Raw genomic sequence first — 17,912 nt, 5'->3', positions numbered from 1 at the left:
TCAGCAGTAACAGCTGTCAGGTGAAGACAGCTGACGAGTGTGGCACCGAAATTCCTCAATGCCAACAAACTGCGTTGGATTTAACGTAGGATTAAATATTTTTTAAGGATTCAGTTATTAAAGCTGGAGCCAATGCGCATAGATTGGTATATCCCTTGGCTTGTTTTGATCAATTTTTGCATGTGCCATATAAACTGGATAATTATCCGCTTCGAATTCGAATTAAAAAACAATTATACCAGTTAGTTGCCTTAAAGGGTATTCTAATTAGTGTTCTTTGGTAGGGTGGCAGCCTTTTCATTTGTTCAAATGATGAATAAAAACAATTGCCCCCCACCCCCTAGAAACAGCTGTTCAATTTTCTATAAGTTCTTCAAAATCACATTGCCGCATAGCCTACGTAATCGCTGTTTCTGTTTTTTTTTTATCACAAATGGCGCTTTCACACGCTCGCAAAGAAGATATTCCCAAAGATGCCGTTATCATCAATGAGGAGGAAGCGCTAGCTTACCAGTACAGTGTCATTTCGAATTGGGACAATCGCTGGGATGTGTGGAGCTTACGTTATGGACCAGGTTTGCTCGGTGCTATGGCAGCAGCTACTGGAGTTTACGTAAACAGTCATTACCGTAGAAAGCTGAAGCTAGGCAATTATGGCAAGGGATCCACTTATTTACCCATAGTCGTTATTCCAGCCATGTTTTCAGTGCTAGCACACAAATTTCTAGTACAACGATTAGTCTTATTGGATCAACGCACCGAGTGTCCGCTATGCTTACAAATGCGTGCCAGCTTCTTTCAAGGTGGAGTCGGTGTTTGCTATCCCACTGTGTTGGCTCCATTCGCTGCTTTCATGTTTGCTACACGCCATTATACATACAGCTTGCCATCGGTGACAAAGGAGCCGCTCGCTGTTTTTAAGTTATGGCAAAAAATGACTCGACCTATTTTGCCGGTATTAGGTGCAGCGCTAGCTGGACAAGCTGTGGTGGCTATGTATATAACATATAAGGAACAGCAGCAGAATTGGCGTTTGACTATGAAAATGAAACGTTTAGAGCAGTTGGCCGAAGAGAAATTTGAGGAGGAAAAAGCGCTTAAAGCAGCACAGAATCTTTGAATGTTACTTTTTTCATGTTATTTATTATATGTAGTATGTAATTAAAGTTGAAGAGATATGAAGATAGAAAAAATGTGTTGGAATGCTGAATTTGTTTGAAAACAAAAAATGTATTACGAGTATCTATAACCACAAATATCGATTGTCTACCATTTAGCACAATCCAAAAGGTTATGAACTAATTAATTTTTATTTGTTGTTATGGGTGCGTGGAAGCCCATTTCAGAGGCAGTTAGCGATGCTAAAAAGTGACCTAATGACATTTTCTATATGCTGCTGTTTTCAGACATATTTAAGGGGTCTGGGTGGTCTAGCATTTTCAAAAAACCGATTTTTTTTATATTTCGAAAATATAGGCTTTTAAGAATACACTGTAACATTTTTGAAACGATATTCCCAGTATTTTCGATTCTACAGCCGTTTTAGCAGGTCGAGTCAGATTCATCACGCGACGGCATCAATGGAAAATATCCACTCTCCAAACTTGCAACTCAATTATCGTAAAACTACGTTTTTCGGCCTGTTGTCAAAAAAAAAAAAAAGATCAACAGAATCGTTTGAAATTTTAATATGTCGTTCACAACATCAATGGCTATTGCCCGTACTAGATCATATTATTATTTCAATTATTTCGTATTTTTTTTTTAATTCAAAACCGCGCTATTTTGTCAATTTTTTTTTTATTCTAGTACGGGACATGACTAAAATCATACTGATTTATAATTTTTTTGTTTTTTGTGCTTCAGATAAACAGAAGAGCTAAAATGGACAACACCGTTTAGGTCCAATTTTTCGGGAGGGTGCCGTTTTTTAAATTATTATATGGTGTTATCTATCCAGAAAAAGACGAAAACCATAATATGCTCCGACAGTTTGTCAGTTATTCAAGCGGCTAGTAATCCCACTTGTAACAAATGGGAAACTGTTAATCAAATAAGGGATTTGCTAATAAAAAACAGTAGATTACTAAAACTGCTGTGGGTCCCAGGACACACAGGTATCGAGGGAAACACATATGCCGATAATGCAGCGAAATTCGCTTGCAATGCCCCAATTATAACCAGCCCAAAAACAGAAAGACTCGATATAAAACGACATATAAATACATGCATAATACACAAACAGCGGCAATCATTAAAAAACTACAAGCACGAACACTATTCTAATATTAATAAGAATGGAAACCCTCCATTCTACCCAACAAATATACACGGATTTAAATCCCGAATTTTCTCCCGCCTTCGCCTAGGCCACACAAAACAGACCCATGAACATATCTTAAAAAAAGAAAATCACCCTATCTGTACAACCTGCAACACAAACCAAACATTGGACCACATCCTCAACAAATGTCCAAATCACGCCAACGCAAGAAAAGAAATATTAAACTCAGAACAAATAAGCGACATCCTCGCCATTCCCAGTCATTCAAACATCGAAAAAATAAGCAAATTCATTAAAACTATCGAAATGACAATATAACAAATAATCCAGACACCCACAGACGACACAGAGCGATGGCCTCTGCAGCCAATGCTCAAACATAATTTTAGTACTGGTATTCATACCAGTCACTAAATAATAATAATAATAAATTATTAAAATTTAAAAAAACAAATTTTTAATTTTTTTTAGAAACTTTTTTTTCTTAAATTTTTTCGAGGAAAACATTTTTTTTAAATTTTTTTCAAGAAAAAAATTTGTTTTTGTTTTTTCTTGAAAAAAATTAAAAAAAAAATGTTTTCCTCGAAAAAATTAAAGAAAAAAATTCGTTTGTTTTTGTTTTTTCTTGAAAGAAATTAAAAAAAAAAATGTTTTCCTCAAAAAAATTAAAGAAAAAAATGTTTCTGAAAAAAAATTAAAAATTTTTTTTTTTTATTTTTTATATGTAAAAGAAGTTAGATAAAAAGCATAAAAATTTAAATATCGAGATTACCGGGACCCCTTAAATGCTCAAAGGCACAGAAAAATTAATAACTTATTAGAGTACTTTACCCATTTCAGGGTGACAAAAAACTCGCTGGAAGAGATTTTCAAATACACCGGAGGTACAGTATTATTGTAGGGATAGGAATCAGGCATACAAAATTTGTGGCTCATGAGTTGTTTCAAAAGACTATTTAATAGTTAATCAAATTTTTTGACATCCAAAGCAATAAACGAAATAAGAATTTTTCGTACCAACAGAAGTCAGATTTACGTTATTGGAAAGATCCAGAAATATGTAAAGGGTTTTCCAACAACAGGTGTTATTGGTGAATGGACTCTGCTATTGAAAGATGATTAACGACTTTTTATGGCCGGAATTGGATGGTATTGATCTGGACAACGTTTATTTTCAAAAAGACGGCGCACACTGGGGATTTTGCGGAAAAAAGTCAAATTTGCAACATACCACCTACGCAATGTTTAATGGTATTTCTAAATTCCAGAATAGAACCAACAATAAAATCAAAAAGAATTACTAAACTCCGACTTACAGTTTTTTTTATAGATATGTCAAAAGTATAATTTTTTTATAGTATTGAACTGACTAAGAAAAAACTTCAAAGCCCAAGGTGGTTTTTTTTCTTTTTGCTTGAGCCGACTTCCAATTTTTTATTTTTCATTTAGGGTACGATATTTTTATATATTTTAGCCGGAAGAACAAAGGCTGTAAAGCATTTGATTATCTATTTATAATTAATTTTACGAAAAAAAAAATCATATTCCTTTATATTCTTGGATCTGCAAGTTGAGCTACATTTACCTACGGTCAGAAGCTAGTATCAACGTGTTGCTTAATAACGTCTCTTTCAGTTTTAATCAATTGCAGGTGCCACCAGGCGGCACTGATTATTTTTTGGCAATGATAATAACTAAACGCTTTCTAGTGTGTGCATAATGATAACGAAACACTTTTAATTTTGTTTTGACATTTTGAGGGTAATTTAGAATTATGAACTTACATGTATCCTGTGCGTAAATATTTGCTGGCTTATATTAATAAAAAAAAAAAATTTTAAATTTATGAATTTAAAAAAAATTTTTTTTTTTAATTTTTTTAAAAAATAGTTTTTAGACATGTTCTTTTCATACACAAATATATTCAACTTCGTTAGTAGTAAAAATGTAAATATTTTTTGGGATGTATACTTTTTTCCGCATCTCTGTACAAAAATCACCAGTGTGCGGCGCTACGTGCCACACAAGCAACGAAACCATTGATCTTTTACAGGAAAAGTTTCCGGACCGTGTTATCTCTCGAAGAGAGATGTTGTGGCCACCGAGATCTTGTGATTTAACACCTAGTGACTTTTTTCTTTGGGGCCACGTAAAAGAGAAGGTCTACACCAGTAGCCCAGGGTCGATTCAAGACCACAAAGATGGAATTCGTGAGGCTATCGAGGACATAAGGCAGCCACTTGCAATTCGGTTATGGAAAATTTCATGAAAAGTATATTGCCCTGTAAGCGTTGTCGTGGTGGTTATTTGCCTGATGTTATTTTCCACTATTAACGGTCTAGCTTCCTCTTTATAATGAAATAAACATCCAATCATTTATATTAAAAAATAGCATTTTTCTTTGAATATCAAAATATAGTATAGTGTTGAAGCAACAAATATAGATCGAAGTCAGGTTCCTTTAATCGGTAGGATACTGACGGAGGTGCTTACATATGCTCGGAATCGGCGAATGAAAAAGTTTGAAGGGCAAGCCGATTGTATACAAGAGAAACACGAGCGCACGTCAACCAAATGTCTCAAATCGCACTAATGTAGTCTTGTAGAGTATTGCTTGTGTAAGATGAATCTTGAAGATCTTTATAGAAGATAAAAAAATACGAGTATTTGAAAAGCACTTACAAGAACTGTTGCGAACTTATGAGCGTTGTTTTTGATTAGACTATTTTTATCCCAAACTACATTTCATGACACTCAAAGACTTGCCTTATAGGCTTTCAAGACTAATAAAATTTAATTGACCTTCACTTACATATTTTTTTAAACAATAAAGTTTTAAAACATAAAGTCATTACATTCCCCAAAATTCCCTTGACTTACAGAGCAAATTTTCCTCGTTATGGTGCTAGCAAGTAAAATCAACAGCCGGTATCCCCCAAGGATGATACATATCAGGTTTGCTCGCTAGGTATGGTGAAAACAATTTTTTTAGGGGAACTTTAGATTCTACGTCATTCGTTTTGTGTTTCACTAAACTAAAGCTAAATTTTTTAGTGAAACACAAAACGAATGACGTCGGCATATCTGTCAAATTCGCTCAGAGCCGAATAACGGTCTGCTAGGTAGTAATCTGTTCACTTTGGATATCCCCAATTCAAGGGAATTATCAGGGCGAATCTATTATTAATGAATGCACCTTGGGAAAAATCAAGGTGGATTTTAAATTCGTCTAGGGAAGTGTTGTATTTTGGGCCTTCCACGAACTTCTGAAATATGTATAGCAAAAAATCGTATTATTTTCTGAAATCTGAAATTTCGAAAATCTGTTACCTCAAAAACCTTCGAAAAGATAGTCTCTTTCTTGATTCAGAATTTATATCGGCCTCTACTCTTTTTTATCGGAAATACATTTTGTTGTTAAGAATTTCACTCATGAGGGATGAAAAATTATTTCTTGTGCAGTATCTTTTTAGGCAACAAAGATACCAATTCACTTTATTATCTTTATTAATTTTTTTCACATAGTGTATAAAGAAATGTAACTTCACTTCCTTGTGGGTTTTTATATTACTTTTTATTCTTTTTTTATACACAAAAATATGTAAACTGCTAAGCAATTATAAATCAATTGGCTACCGAGTAATATTTAACCGATTATAGTATTTAGGTTAATAAGAGTTCATAGTTTTTCTTGCATATAACAACTAATTGAACAATTTAACTATTGCTTAACTGAGTCACAATTGTTTGGCAATATATTTTGAAAATTATTTTAAACGTATGGTGAATTTTTTGCTTTTCAAAATGTATGATTTTATATAATTTAATTATTTTAAATAAAAATGATATATATAATTGGCGTTTAAACATTTTATTGGGTGCTTGGGCGAGCTCCTCCTGAAATTTGTGATCTGTGGCTTGCTGCTTTTCTCACAAATGGAGGGACCTACAGTTTTAAGCCGATTCCGAACGGCACGTGGTGTTTTTATGAGGAGTTTTCTCATAGCAGAAATACACTCAGAGGTTTGTCATTGCCTGCTGAGGGGTGAATGCTGTTAAAAAAAAAACTTCTACTATCATCTGGTGTTTAATGCCCGAAGGTTCGGCACTTCTGAATGGTAGTCACGCACTAACCCATTCCGGTCGCGGCGGCCGCCGAGATAAAAATAAAAATTCGAAATGAAGATATTAAAAATACTTTCGGTAGTTCGGTCCAATTATATTAAAAACTGCTATAGAATGTGCCATACCAGTAAACGAAATGAATTTACTTAAAATTTTTTTTAGTTTTTGGAAACTATGTTAAGTTGTATGTAAAATATTAAGTTTAACTCGGCTCCATTTAATTTTTTATAACGGAAATAAAATCGACTTACAATTTTTTTAGCTTTAGGCCACCGTAGCCATAGCTTAGATATTTGTTATTTGTTGTAATTTAGTTTTAACTATAAGTATAACTTTCTTAATAAAAACAAAAAAAATAAAAAATAATACATTTTTTTTGCAACAACTTTGTTGCTGAAAATTTTTCAAGAAACAAAATTCAAATTGTTTTTCAAACTTTATTTGTTAACGCGTAAGTAAACGAATAAAATGTGTTTTTTTGTGGAATTTAGGGGCTGTTTCAACAAATAACGTTTTGATAGATTAAATCCTTTTTAAACTACGTTTTTTTGTAGAAGTGTAGAGAATAAAGCGAACTACTTGTATATGTACTTAGTCCTACCATAAGTTCTGTTACAAGTTAAGTCTGTTATAGATATGAAATTATAATACTTTTTGAATGAAATTAGTCATATTTAATCATGCAAAATAAATATTAGAAAGAAAAAATGTTTATTTTCATTCGAAATGGTCAGAATATTTTTTTTACACAAACCTTCAAACGATTAAGCCATTCAGCTATTTGGGCACCAATGATTTGAGACTGTCCAAATTTCTGTGAGTTCTTCGACAGGCCATGTTCTCTTATTCTGACTACAAACTGTAGCCCAATGGATTCAGATCTGGACTTCCAGACGGCCAATATTCTGCGGTTATGAGCCCAGGGATATTGTTTTTTAACGACTGCTGGGTTGTTTTTGCCTTATGGGCTGGAGCGGAATTTTTGCTGGAAGATCCAAAGCTCTCTATGGAAGAGAGTACTGCTCAACTACTTCACCACACCTTCTGAAACATCCTTTTAATATACTTTTGCCCCAGTCTTAACCCCTTTTTTCGCAAAAATGAAGAGCTGTAACGCATTTACAAGACATTCCCCACCAAACCATTACGGAGGCTGGATAGTGGCCACGTTGTTCCAAGCACTTTTTGCGTCTTTAGAAATTTTAGCATAGATTTTGTTGTTTTGCTTATTAAAAATGCGATTTTCCGTAGCTCCCCACTCCATTGTTAACGAGCGAAATTTGCCACGAAACTAAGTATAATTTTTGAATAGACAATGTATACGAACAAAAACAAAAATAACGAATTTCTTTTTTCAAATTTGTTCTTGCCGTATGTATTGTAAAATTTGTCACAGAATTTATGGCAAGACTAAGTATATATAACGAAATAAGGTACACTTAAATTTTGATTGGATTTTTTTTAATATTTTTAAATTCGAAAACTGTTCTTTAATTTTGTTCTTTAAAAAATTTTCAAAAGCAACATTTTTTAAAAAATTGTTTAAAACTGTATGCTACCGTATTATTATTAATAATGATTTTTAATTAATTATAATTTAGTAGTAATTTAAAAAGTTTGAAAAACTGCCAAGAAGGGAATACAACAAACATTTCGAAATTTTAAAGACAACTTTTTGATGTTTTTTTTTTGTTTTTTGTCAAAATAATAAATTGAACTCTAGACCTGTTACTGGTAAGACACATTGTCTAGTACATTTAATTTTGATTTTTTTTACTAAACAAAAGCGAGTAAACAAACTAAGAATCATACATCTATTGGCAATACATATTGTGACCCGATTCGAATTTCAGTTTTTCAGTTTAAATAATAAATACAACAAGCTGTAATACTGTTGTTGATAATTGTACACACAATAATTTGAAGTGTCATTTTCTATATTCATTTTGTAATGTTAGCATAACTATTACCGTTTTTAATTTATAACATATGTTTGTATGTATGTACGTAAGTCGTAAGTCAAATATTGATATTAGTTAATGTTAGATATAAGGGTATGCGGGTATGTATTTGTAAATTCTCTTGGTAATACGTGAAGTGTTAATAATTGTATCTTATTAATTTCCATATGTTTGCATGTATATTTGAAATAGAGTTTTAGTTGTTACACTTTTATACGGAGGAGGTATATATAATTCATATACTAAATATATATGTATATAAGTAAATGTTTAATTATAAATTCCTGAAACACACATTTATTACATCAGCTTTGTTGAATGCTGCTATCTCTTTTGTTTTTTGTTAAATTTAATTATCTACTTTAAACTGTGTGAATAAATATTGCAATTTCCAAAGGCGTAATGTACTTGTATGGAGTCGAAGAAGAAACAAAAAAAAAAAACTAACCCTGTTTAACCACCAGACACCATAACTACAGACATTATTCAAATTCATTTACAACTTCTAGAATATACCTATAATTCGTTAAAGAACCGAAAATAAATAAATACAAATTTAACGGTCTATAATTAACAATCAACTAGTTTAACAATTGATAATAATAAAACACACACACCGATAAGGTTAATTAAAGTAAATTTTTACGCTATACTCTACGTAGTAAGTGCTCATTTTCCACCTGCTTGTTGTTGCTCACATCATACTTTATACGTATCAAATGCTGCTAAACTTTAACGCACAATCAGTGAATTGCAACAACCACATCACGCGCCAACATTGCATTTGTCACCCTCAATCGAAGGTTAGTGGTATTGAGGTAAATGGAAGTACAGGACATGTAGGCTCTAATTGCAACGCTGTCGCCATACAATCGGCAGAGGCAGTGTAATCACCCAAAGTCTCCATAACTTTGCCCAAACTGAACCTAGTAGTGTGAAGGTATTAAAATTTATTAGAAAAAAAAAAAAAAATGGAAAAATTAATTTTGAATAGCAACACACCATATCTTCGGACAGTTGGGATCTAGACGTGCTGCATCCTTTAACATTTTCTCCGCTAGCCTTGGTTCGCCAAGTACATGATGTGTTTCGCCAAGCGCACGCAATGCCTCTGTATGATTTGGATTGGCCGATACGGCATTGAGAAAACATTGTTTGGCATCATTCCATTGCTCCAGATATAAGTAAATTTGACCGCGCTAAAAGGAATGTAAATTATTAAGTAAATTTTTTGTTGACTTTTCATATATGTAGAAGAAAAAAATGATAGATGTGATCGAATATTTTATGATTTTTGTCGTTGTTGTTGTTGCAATAGCGTATGTTAAGTTGGGCTACGGTGGTTGCCACTCTGCATAAGTGTGTAGCGAGGGCCCACTTAGGCTTTGATGCGCATTGTTATACCACTAGTTTGGACTCAAGTTACCCCCGGAACGGCATGGATTTATATCCGGCGAAGGACTGTCACTAATTCCCAATTTGGTGAAAATACTTCGTCCCACGAACAAACGGTAAAATACACTTAATTCTCTTTTCACACGAATTGTTTTATTTTATATATTGAAAATTGATTTTTTCGTGAATCTCATAGAGCAAATAGAGTGAGATTTTTTGACGCATGAACGAAGCGTTTAAATTAGTCTCATGAAAAGTCTCTGAGACTAGGTAGATTTTGCTCTCGCCGTTTAATAATTTGTTTTGTATAATATATTTAATATATTAAAATGTGTAAGCACGAAATAAATTCTTAAGTGAACTCTAAAAAGAATTTTTTAATATTGTTTTCACTTAATTATCTTTTTACACGAATTTTTTGTGAACGTCTCTATTGCGTAAAAAGATAATAAATAATAATATATATATAATTGGCACGTGCACCCTTCCTGGGTGTTTGGCTGAGCTCCTCCTCCTATTTGTGGCGTGCGTCTTGATGTTGTTCCACAAATGGAGGGACCTACAGTTTCAAGCCGACTCCGAACGGCAGATATTTTTATGAGGAGCTTTTTCATGGCAGAAATACACTCGGAGGTTTGCCATTGCCAGCCAAGGGGCGGCCGCTATTAGAAAAATGTTTTTATTAATTTTAGTTCCACCGAGATTCGAACCGACGTTCTCTTTGTGAATTCCGAATGATAATCACGCACCAACCCATTCGGCTACGGCGGCCGCCGTAAAGATAATTAGGTGTAGAATTTAGTCCGCTAGACATCAAAATACTATTCTGGCAAAAGCTTGTCAGTGTTCAACGCTCTCCACTTCTTCATCCCTCCTGCAGTTGCGAAATAAGACATTTGAGGGAAATCTCGAACGTTTATTATGTGTTTACATTAGGCAGTGCTCTGCGATGAAGCCAACCACCGTACTAACGAAAGGCCAGTTAAATTGGTGAGGAATCTATGTCTAAATACTGTCCAGTCCAGTAGTTGTCGATTCATTTTGTCCTGGATTCCGTCAGAATAGTTGAAGAGATCCCTCCTGATGTGCCTGGGAGGCAGTTCAAGTTCTAGCAGGTGCCTACAGAAGTGAAACTTTCGGTAGCATCCGAGTAGGAACTGTTTGCTGAGCATTTTGTTGTGATCTTTGACTGGAGCATTTTATTAATGCCTCATTATGTAACAGCTTATTATTGAAATTCTCTTTTTCGTTACATTTCATAATAGTTTCCTTTCTTTCACACTCTCTCGACTAGCAGAAAAAAACGTTTAACATCATGATAGCTTTCGCTTACCATAAACATAATTTGATGTGAGAGCGGATAGATTTGTGATGCCTCTTGTATGCAATTTAACGCCTCATGCGGTTGCTCGATATTCAAGTAGACATCGCCAAGTAACAACCAAATCTGTAATAGATTTTTAAATTTTACGTTGATTTAAATTATTCACAACTAACTCACCTTTATCTGTATCATCCATGGACGTTGGGGTCCGGGACGTGGCGTAAAAGAACTCAGCGAACTGGCCGCTTCACTCAAAGCCTGTTCGACGCGTGAAACTGCCGCCAAAGATGCAGCATATACAGAATCTACGGACAGCGAAGTCATAAAATTTTGAAACAAGTAATTAATAATTAAAAAAAATAATAATAATAATTGCAAAAATTAAAGGCCAACTTGAAAAAGTTTCTGAAGCTAAGGATAGCTTGAGAGAATGAGTAGTAATAAATCTAATAGATTCGTTTTGTTTCTTGCAAATAGCAATACTCTGTTAGTTGGTGTGAGTGCTGCGGCTTGCTTTTGAAAAATTAGTCTAGATTTGTAAAATCGCAAATATTTTTAAACAAGCAACTCGAAAAGAGAACTAGTGTGTGATTCGCAAGCATAGCCAAATGTTTTTAGTTTTTTAACAAAAAGTGGAGATAAACAGTTAAACTTACAATTTCAAATACGTTGTTGCGAAAAGTGGCCAACAGTAAATATTATTAGACAGTTTTTTGTATACATATGTAAAGTATAGTAAATGAGAATTAGTTGAAATTATTCAAAATTATTTTCACTAGATTATTTCATGATTCTTGGACGCTAATGTTTGTATACGAGACATGAAATGTGGTAGTAAAAATTTATGAAAATGTAAATGAATATTATTGCCAAAAACTAGATATATTATTGAATATTTTTTTTGTGATTTCAAGAAACATTTGCAGCTATATAAAATATTTATAAATATTGAAAAAACTTTCATATTTCTTTGTAAATTTGACTTATTTCTGATAAAACATAAATACTGAACTAATTTACCATAAAATGCCTCAATAAATTTTTTCTCTACGGATGGTAACTACGAATTTGACATAAACCAGTTTGGTATGTTCTAAAAATAGGCCTGTTCAATTGTTGTAACAATTGTTAAAATTTTCAAATTTTGGTGTTCATGTATCCAAAAACTAGCAAAGTAGGGGAAAGTGAGAGAGCAAAACGACATTTAATTTTGAGGGGAAGTTGCAAGATTTTACTGGATAAAGTTGTACCTTCTACTCAAATATGAACGAGACGTTATCAATAAAACGGTCCGCGGAAGACATATGGCAAAAATAAATGTTTTGTTTTTTGGTAGGGCTGTTATAAGCTTACATGGCATATTTCAACGTGATATGTCACATAGTTTGTTTTCTGTGCTACTGTAAACAAGTCAAGCTCGAGTGTGTTCTTCGAATTTAACGATGGAAATTCAAGTAGAACAAAGAATTTGTTTGAAATTTTGTTATTCCAACAAAATTTCGGCTTCAGACGCCTTAAAAATGTTGCAGACAACCTATGGGGACTCTGCTCTATCGCGTGCACGTGTTTCCAGTGGTACAAATCGTTCAAAGAGGGCCGTACATCAACCCAAAAAACCACGCCAAAGTCGCTCAAAAATTAAGGTTATGCTGACTGTTTTTTTCGATTACGAAGGTGTGGTGCACTCGGAGTTCCTTCCGCAAGGCCGATCGGTTAACACTGAATATTATTTAGACGTTTTAAAGCGTTTGCGCGAGAACATTCGTCTTAAAAGGAAGGAATTGTGGGACAATAAGTCATGGTTCTTGCATCTACCCATGCTCAAGTTGCCGCTCCGTGGAAAACATTTTGAGACAATTGAAGTCGAAGAACACACTCGAGCTTGACTTGTGGTACAGAAAACAAACTATGTGACATATCACGCTGAAATTTGTCATGTAAGCTTATAACAGTCCTACCAAAAAACAAAAAATTTATCTTTGCCATATGTCATCCGCGGACCGTTTTATTGATAACGTCTCGTTCATATTTGAGTAGAAGTTATATACTTGTACGAATTTGCAAGTGAGAAAAACAGCTGATCGGAAAGTAAAAACAAGCTGCAAATTTCGTCAAAATTCTAAATTTAAATGAAAATGATGATTAAAATGGAAAATGGAAGTAAATATATTTTAGATAAAATCTATTTCAAGTTATATATTAAATAGAAATCGGCCAATGATATACAGGTATCTACTTCTGAACCATAACATCCAGTCACCGTTGCTGCAGTTTCCGAAATTCAAATCGAAAATATGAAAAAACTGTTATTGCCACAACAATACAATGAATAATGGAAAGTTCTTCATCTGACAGCGATTATGAAATGGAACAAATTATTGTGGACAAAATAAAGTCATGTTAAGCTCATTATTTTGCATTTTATTTGCTTTTTTTTTATTTAATACGAGGTAGCCCAACTGAAAAAATGTTTAATTTTTGTGATTTAATTTAATCAGCTGCTCGTAAAATTTGCAAATTGTTACTGGTTTTGTGTTCATATCCTTTTTTTATATTTTTCCCTTTGAAAGCGAATTCTCGGAAATTAAGTTACTGGATAATTTTACATGCACGTACCTAATAGTTAACTATGAATTGTACACAAAAAAAGTGGCGCTCCTAAAAAGAAGCGCTAATAAATCAATTTACAAATAACGAAATATATTTCCATTAAATGCTGCTAAAACTTCTAATTTTCTTTTCTCTCCCCTGTCACTTTCAACTTACTTGAATCCTTGTCGGACATTTGCGACGAGACGGCTGCCGGGTTCATATGCACCACAATACTCTTCGTATCCGAATGTTTCTCCTCCTCCACACTCACTTGCCCCTCATACAACTCGCGCCAAATGGCCAGCATCTTTTGCACCGAGACCAGCGATAATTCGGCGTCTTGTAAATGCAATTGCAGGTGGGCTTTAACATGCAGTAAATTCAAATTGTCCGGAAACTCCTCGAGTGCATCCTCGACAACAGTCAATGCTTCGCGTGGACGTCGTGATGCGGTTAAAAGCAAACCGAATAAATGCAAACTGGGCGCATGTTCCGTGCGCAACGCCAGCGCAAAGCGTACATGTGTTAGAGCTTCGGCGATATTGCCGAGCAACGCATATTGCAACGAAAGATAGTATTCGCATAGATGATCGTTGCCATCATTTTGCACCGCCTTCTCTAGCGCGTCCAGCGCCAATTTATTGTACGAATCACGTTCGGATTTCAGAGTGGTCAGTATGGCTAATTGTTGGTAACCAATACCGACGAAAAGTTGACTGCGCGACGGACGTATGCCTGTGAAAGTTGCAAGATAGAGGTTTCTTATCTCATTTTACAGTATAATTAATATGCGCTTACCCTTCGTTTCGCGTTTGAGCGCCTGATGCGCAAAGTCAAGACCCTCCTTGACTAATGCCAGTGACTCATAGCACAACCGTGCCGCCAGCAAGCAGGGCAGCGGATCACTTGGCGTCAATTTGATGGATTCTTGTAAAACACGTAGCGCATGCGCATGCTTGCCTGCAGCCATTAGACTAATACCATACTGTCGCCATACATGTTGCTCACCGAATGAGAACTTCAGCGCTTTCTCAAAAGATTCTTGTAGCATATTCACCAAGCCCCATCGCACCGTTGCGAGTGTGAGCAAATCATAGACTGCAGAAGCGTTGCCCATTGCATGTTGACGTGCAACACGGAATTCTGGACTCTGTGAGAGCACAGTATCGCGCACCGCCAACGCCTCTGAAATAAGTAAAAGCAGGAGGGTTTCCTCGTGATGGTTACGCGGGTTGAATTGATTGCGTGCCGCATATTTACGCGGTTTCCACAAACGTTTTGTTGTGGTCGATCGCAGTGCTTGACCTGTTGGCTTTTTGGTGAAAGGCGCTGTATAAATGGTGCCAGAGACGCCGCGCAACAGCACTTCGGCCAATTGACGTGCTAATGTCAAGCGCAATGACTGTGTCGTTTTTGTTTCAATGGCATTCAACATGGCTCGATAGCGTTCGATTGCTTCTTGCAATTTTCCCGCTTTGATGAGCACAATGGGGGCGCGTTGTAATGCAGTTTCGAGTATGGCACCCATGCGACGATTAAGTTCAAGTGGATTGGCAGGTATGGTGGTACTTATAGTTAGACTACTACCACCCAGGGAAGATTGCAAACCACTCATGTTGCTAGTGGTGTTTATGGCTAGCATGGAACCGGCGTTGGCAGCGTTATTCGTCGCTGATGAATATGTGGCAATATCCTGCTCTTGCAAATACAGCAGCCCCAAATCAGTGGCGCGCTCGAAGCAAGTAATCTTAAGAAACAAAAAAGAAAGAGGACTAAATGAGAAAATATTACGTGCGAAATTTCGAAGAAGCAAACTATTAATGACACACTTTTTAATAGGAAAATAATACTTCAAGAGAGGAAGTGTAGAATTTGATATCTTACTGCAAAGTATTTACCATTTCAGCTTCCTTTTCGGCTTTTTTGAATTTCGAGGTTGGTTTACTGGTTTGATTTTCCAAGCACAAACCTTTAATGGCATATGATTCCGCTAAAATTTTTAAACTACGTCTGAAAAATAAAACTTTGTTACTTGTTGTTTTTCTTTTTTGTCTTTTAATATATTCCAACTTACAGCGTCAATTCTTTTTCCGCTAACGTATTGAGCTCGGCTTTCACAAAGTTCTCCAAGCTTTTTTCATATTCGCCGCAGGCGTAGCATAGCTTAGCCAAGAGCAAGTAAGCATCCAGCGCAATGCCTGCCTTCTGGCCATTTTCACCGGTAACTATTTGTAAACAACGGCGTGCATCTTGCAGGCCAGCTTTGGCTTTGGCAAAATTACTTTCGATGGGTGCATTTTCTTCGAGGTAGTTTTCAAGTTTCGCCTCACCAATTAAGAAATTTGCAAGGCATTCTGAAAAGTGAGCGAAATAGTAAATTGAACCCATTTTTCTAATTATAAAACAATAATTAAGGAATGCCTTATCAGTTGAACCGGATAATATAACAAACATAAAGGAACACTGATAATTTGAATTCACACTAATTAAGAGTTGGTACACAACTAAATTAGTTCCTAAAATCGAAGTACTGATATGAATCACTAGTTTCTGGTATAGTTTCAAACGTAAATAATTGCTTTTTGTCTTACTTTTCGCAGATTACTAAGCTAATTGTTTTTTGTATAGGTGTGTGTGTGACCCCCTTTCTTGGTGGGGTGGCATTGACAACATATGAATACTTCTGTTGTGTTTACTGTCGTATGCGAAGTGTTTTTTAATGTTTTGTTGCTATTAGCTGTTTGATGACATAATAACATTGCCAGCAAGTTTTGTATTTTTTTACATTTTATTTGCCCAGTTCAATAAACAAATTCAGACTTGATATGTTTTTTATATTTTTATTCATTTCTTTTTTTATTTTGCACACTTTTAAATAATTTGTAGAAATCTTTTTAAACTAGTACACGCGTTCTAATTGCTTAATTAGATTAACCGTATTGCTGATATATTTCCATTGCACACTCACCATTGTTGGGCGAACCCGTTTTAAGTTCCTCCGTCAGCTCGATGACACGCTGCCACTTGCCTTCACTGCGACAGCTTTCAATAAGTGCCTCAACTTTTGTTGTGTTACGCATTCTGCCGGTCATAATTTTTTTTAATCCACTTGCGTTTGTTTATTTGAAGAACTTATTTATTTAACTAAATTGCATATCTATGAACGTTGATTATTTCTACATCAATCTGTGTTTGTGCAAAAAGCAAGCTTAATCACACCTTGGAATTCCACAATTGCTGGACTTCGTTTCCTCCTTGAACGGAGGTCGTCGTCGTCGTCGTTGTTGATACTTCAGTCTAGTACATAAGTCTGCTTGCATACAACCAACTTAAGTACTGTTTTTTTTTCAAATATATGCCCCCGAGGCTTCTAATTACTGTTTATTTTCAATTACTGCATAAATTCTAATTGACTTTCGCATTTTTCGAATTATTTCAATAAACTTTCATAAATTTTCAACTACTATCTTTTGCTGCTGCTACAGATTTTTTATGACTGCTATCAGAGCTGTCATCTGCATTTTGTATTCATTTGTGTTGTTTTCATGGAATGAGTTTGGTACAAAGCAGCTTTGTGTAACATACGGATTGGACTGACACAGAGTGGTATTAAATTTAAAGAGGCCGTTTTATATTATTTTATAAAAAAATGTAAATTACAATCCAATTAGGTTTTGCTATGTTGAACTTCTTTCGCGTGTTTTAGTACATGTAAAATAAAAAAATAAATAATTGGCGCGTACACTTCTGTTAGGTGTTTGGCCGAGCTCCTCCTCCTATTTGTGGTGTGCGTCTTGATGTTGTTCCACAAATGGAGGGACCTATAGTTTCAAGCCGACTCCGAACGGCAGATATTTTTATGAGGAGCTTTTTCATGGCAGAAATACACTCGGAGGTTTGCCGTTGCCTGCCGAGGGGCGACCGCTATTAGAAAAATGTTTTTATTAATTTTGCTTTCACCGAGATTCGAACCAACGACCTCTCTGTGAATTCCGAATAGTAATCGCGCACCAACCCATTCGGCTACGGCGGCCGCATGTATTGCACCTTATTTGTTTTAGATGTTCCCTGCTAAAATCCGTTTCTCTAACAAAACTCGGCTAAGAAAATTCACCGTACAATCAAGTTATTTGAACCAATTATAAACGATATAAAGGAAGAATTAATGCTCGTATGGTGAAATATACCGACCGAGTTTTGCTAGCGCAGAGAATTGTACTCTCTTTTATTG

At 35.0% G+C, this 17,912-nt stretch overlaps 2 protein-coding genes across 3 annotated transcripts; one reads left to right on the top strand and one right to left on the bottom strand.

Moving 5' to 3' along the window:
• Positions 1 to 351: 351 nt before the first annotated feature.
• On the top strand, positions 352 to 1,339 carry LOC129244876 (uncharacterized). Its single transcript, XM_054882771.1, has one exon. It carries the CDS (start codon positions 434 to 436, stop codon positions 1,118 to 1,120), a length of 687 nt encoding a protein of 228 aa, XP_054738746.1. The 5' UTR covers positions 352 to 433; the 3' UTR covers positions 1,121 to 1,339.
• A 7,580-nt stretch (positions 1,340 to 8,919) lies between these two features.
• Positions 8,920 to 17,165, bottom strand: LOC129244610 (tetratricopeptide repeat protein 7B). 2 transcript variants are annotated; one of them, XM_054882334.1, is made up of 9 exons: positions 16,650 to 17,165; positions 15,756 to 16,035; positions 15,580 to 15,691; positions 14,480 to 15,428; positions 13,856 to 14,416; positions 11,267 to 11,394; positions 11,099 to 11,212; positions 9,373 to 9,569; positions 8,920 to 9,296 (listed from the first exon to the last, which is right to left on the bottom strand). In XM_054882334.1, exons 1-9 carry the CDS (start codon positions 16,771 to 16,773, stop codon positions 9,164 to 9,166), a joined length of 2,598 nt encoding a protein of 865 aa, XP_054738309.1. In that variant the 5' UTR covers positions 16,774 to 17,165; the 3' UTR covers positions 8,920 to 9,163. The 2 variants fall into 2 exon arrangements, with proteins under 2 accessions (XP_054738309.1, XP_054738310.1); XM_054882335.1 differs by having other exon boundaries at positions 11,267 to 11,364.
• Between the last annotated feature and the right edge of the window lie 747 nt (positions 17,166 to 17,912).

The sequence above is a fragment of the Anastrepha obliqua genome, chromosome 4, assembly GCF_027943255.1.
Source record: "Anastrepha obliqua isolate idAnaObli1 chromosome 4, idAnaObli1_1.0, whole genome shotgun sequence".
Classification (NCBI taxonomy): Eukaryota; Metazoa; Arthropoda; class Insecta; order Diptera; family Tephritidae; genus Anastrepha; species Anastrepha obliqua.
This window is presented reverse-complemented; position numbering and strand designations above follow the sequence as displayed.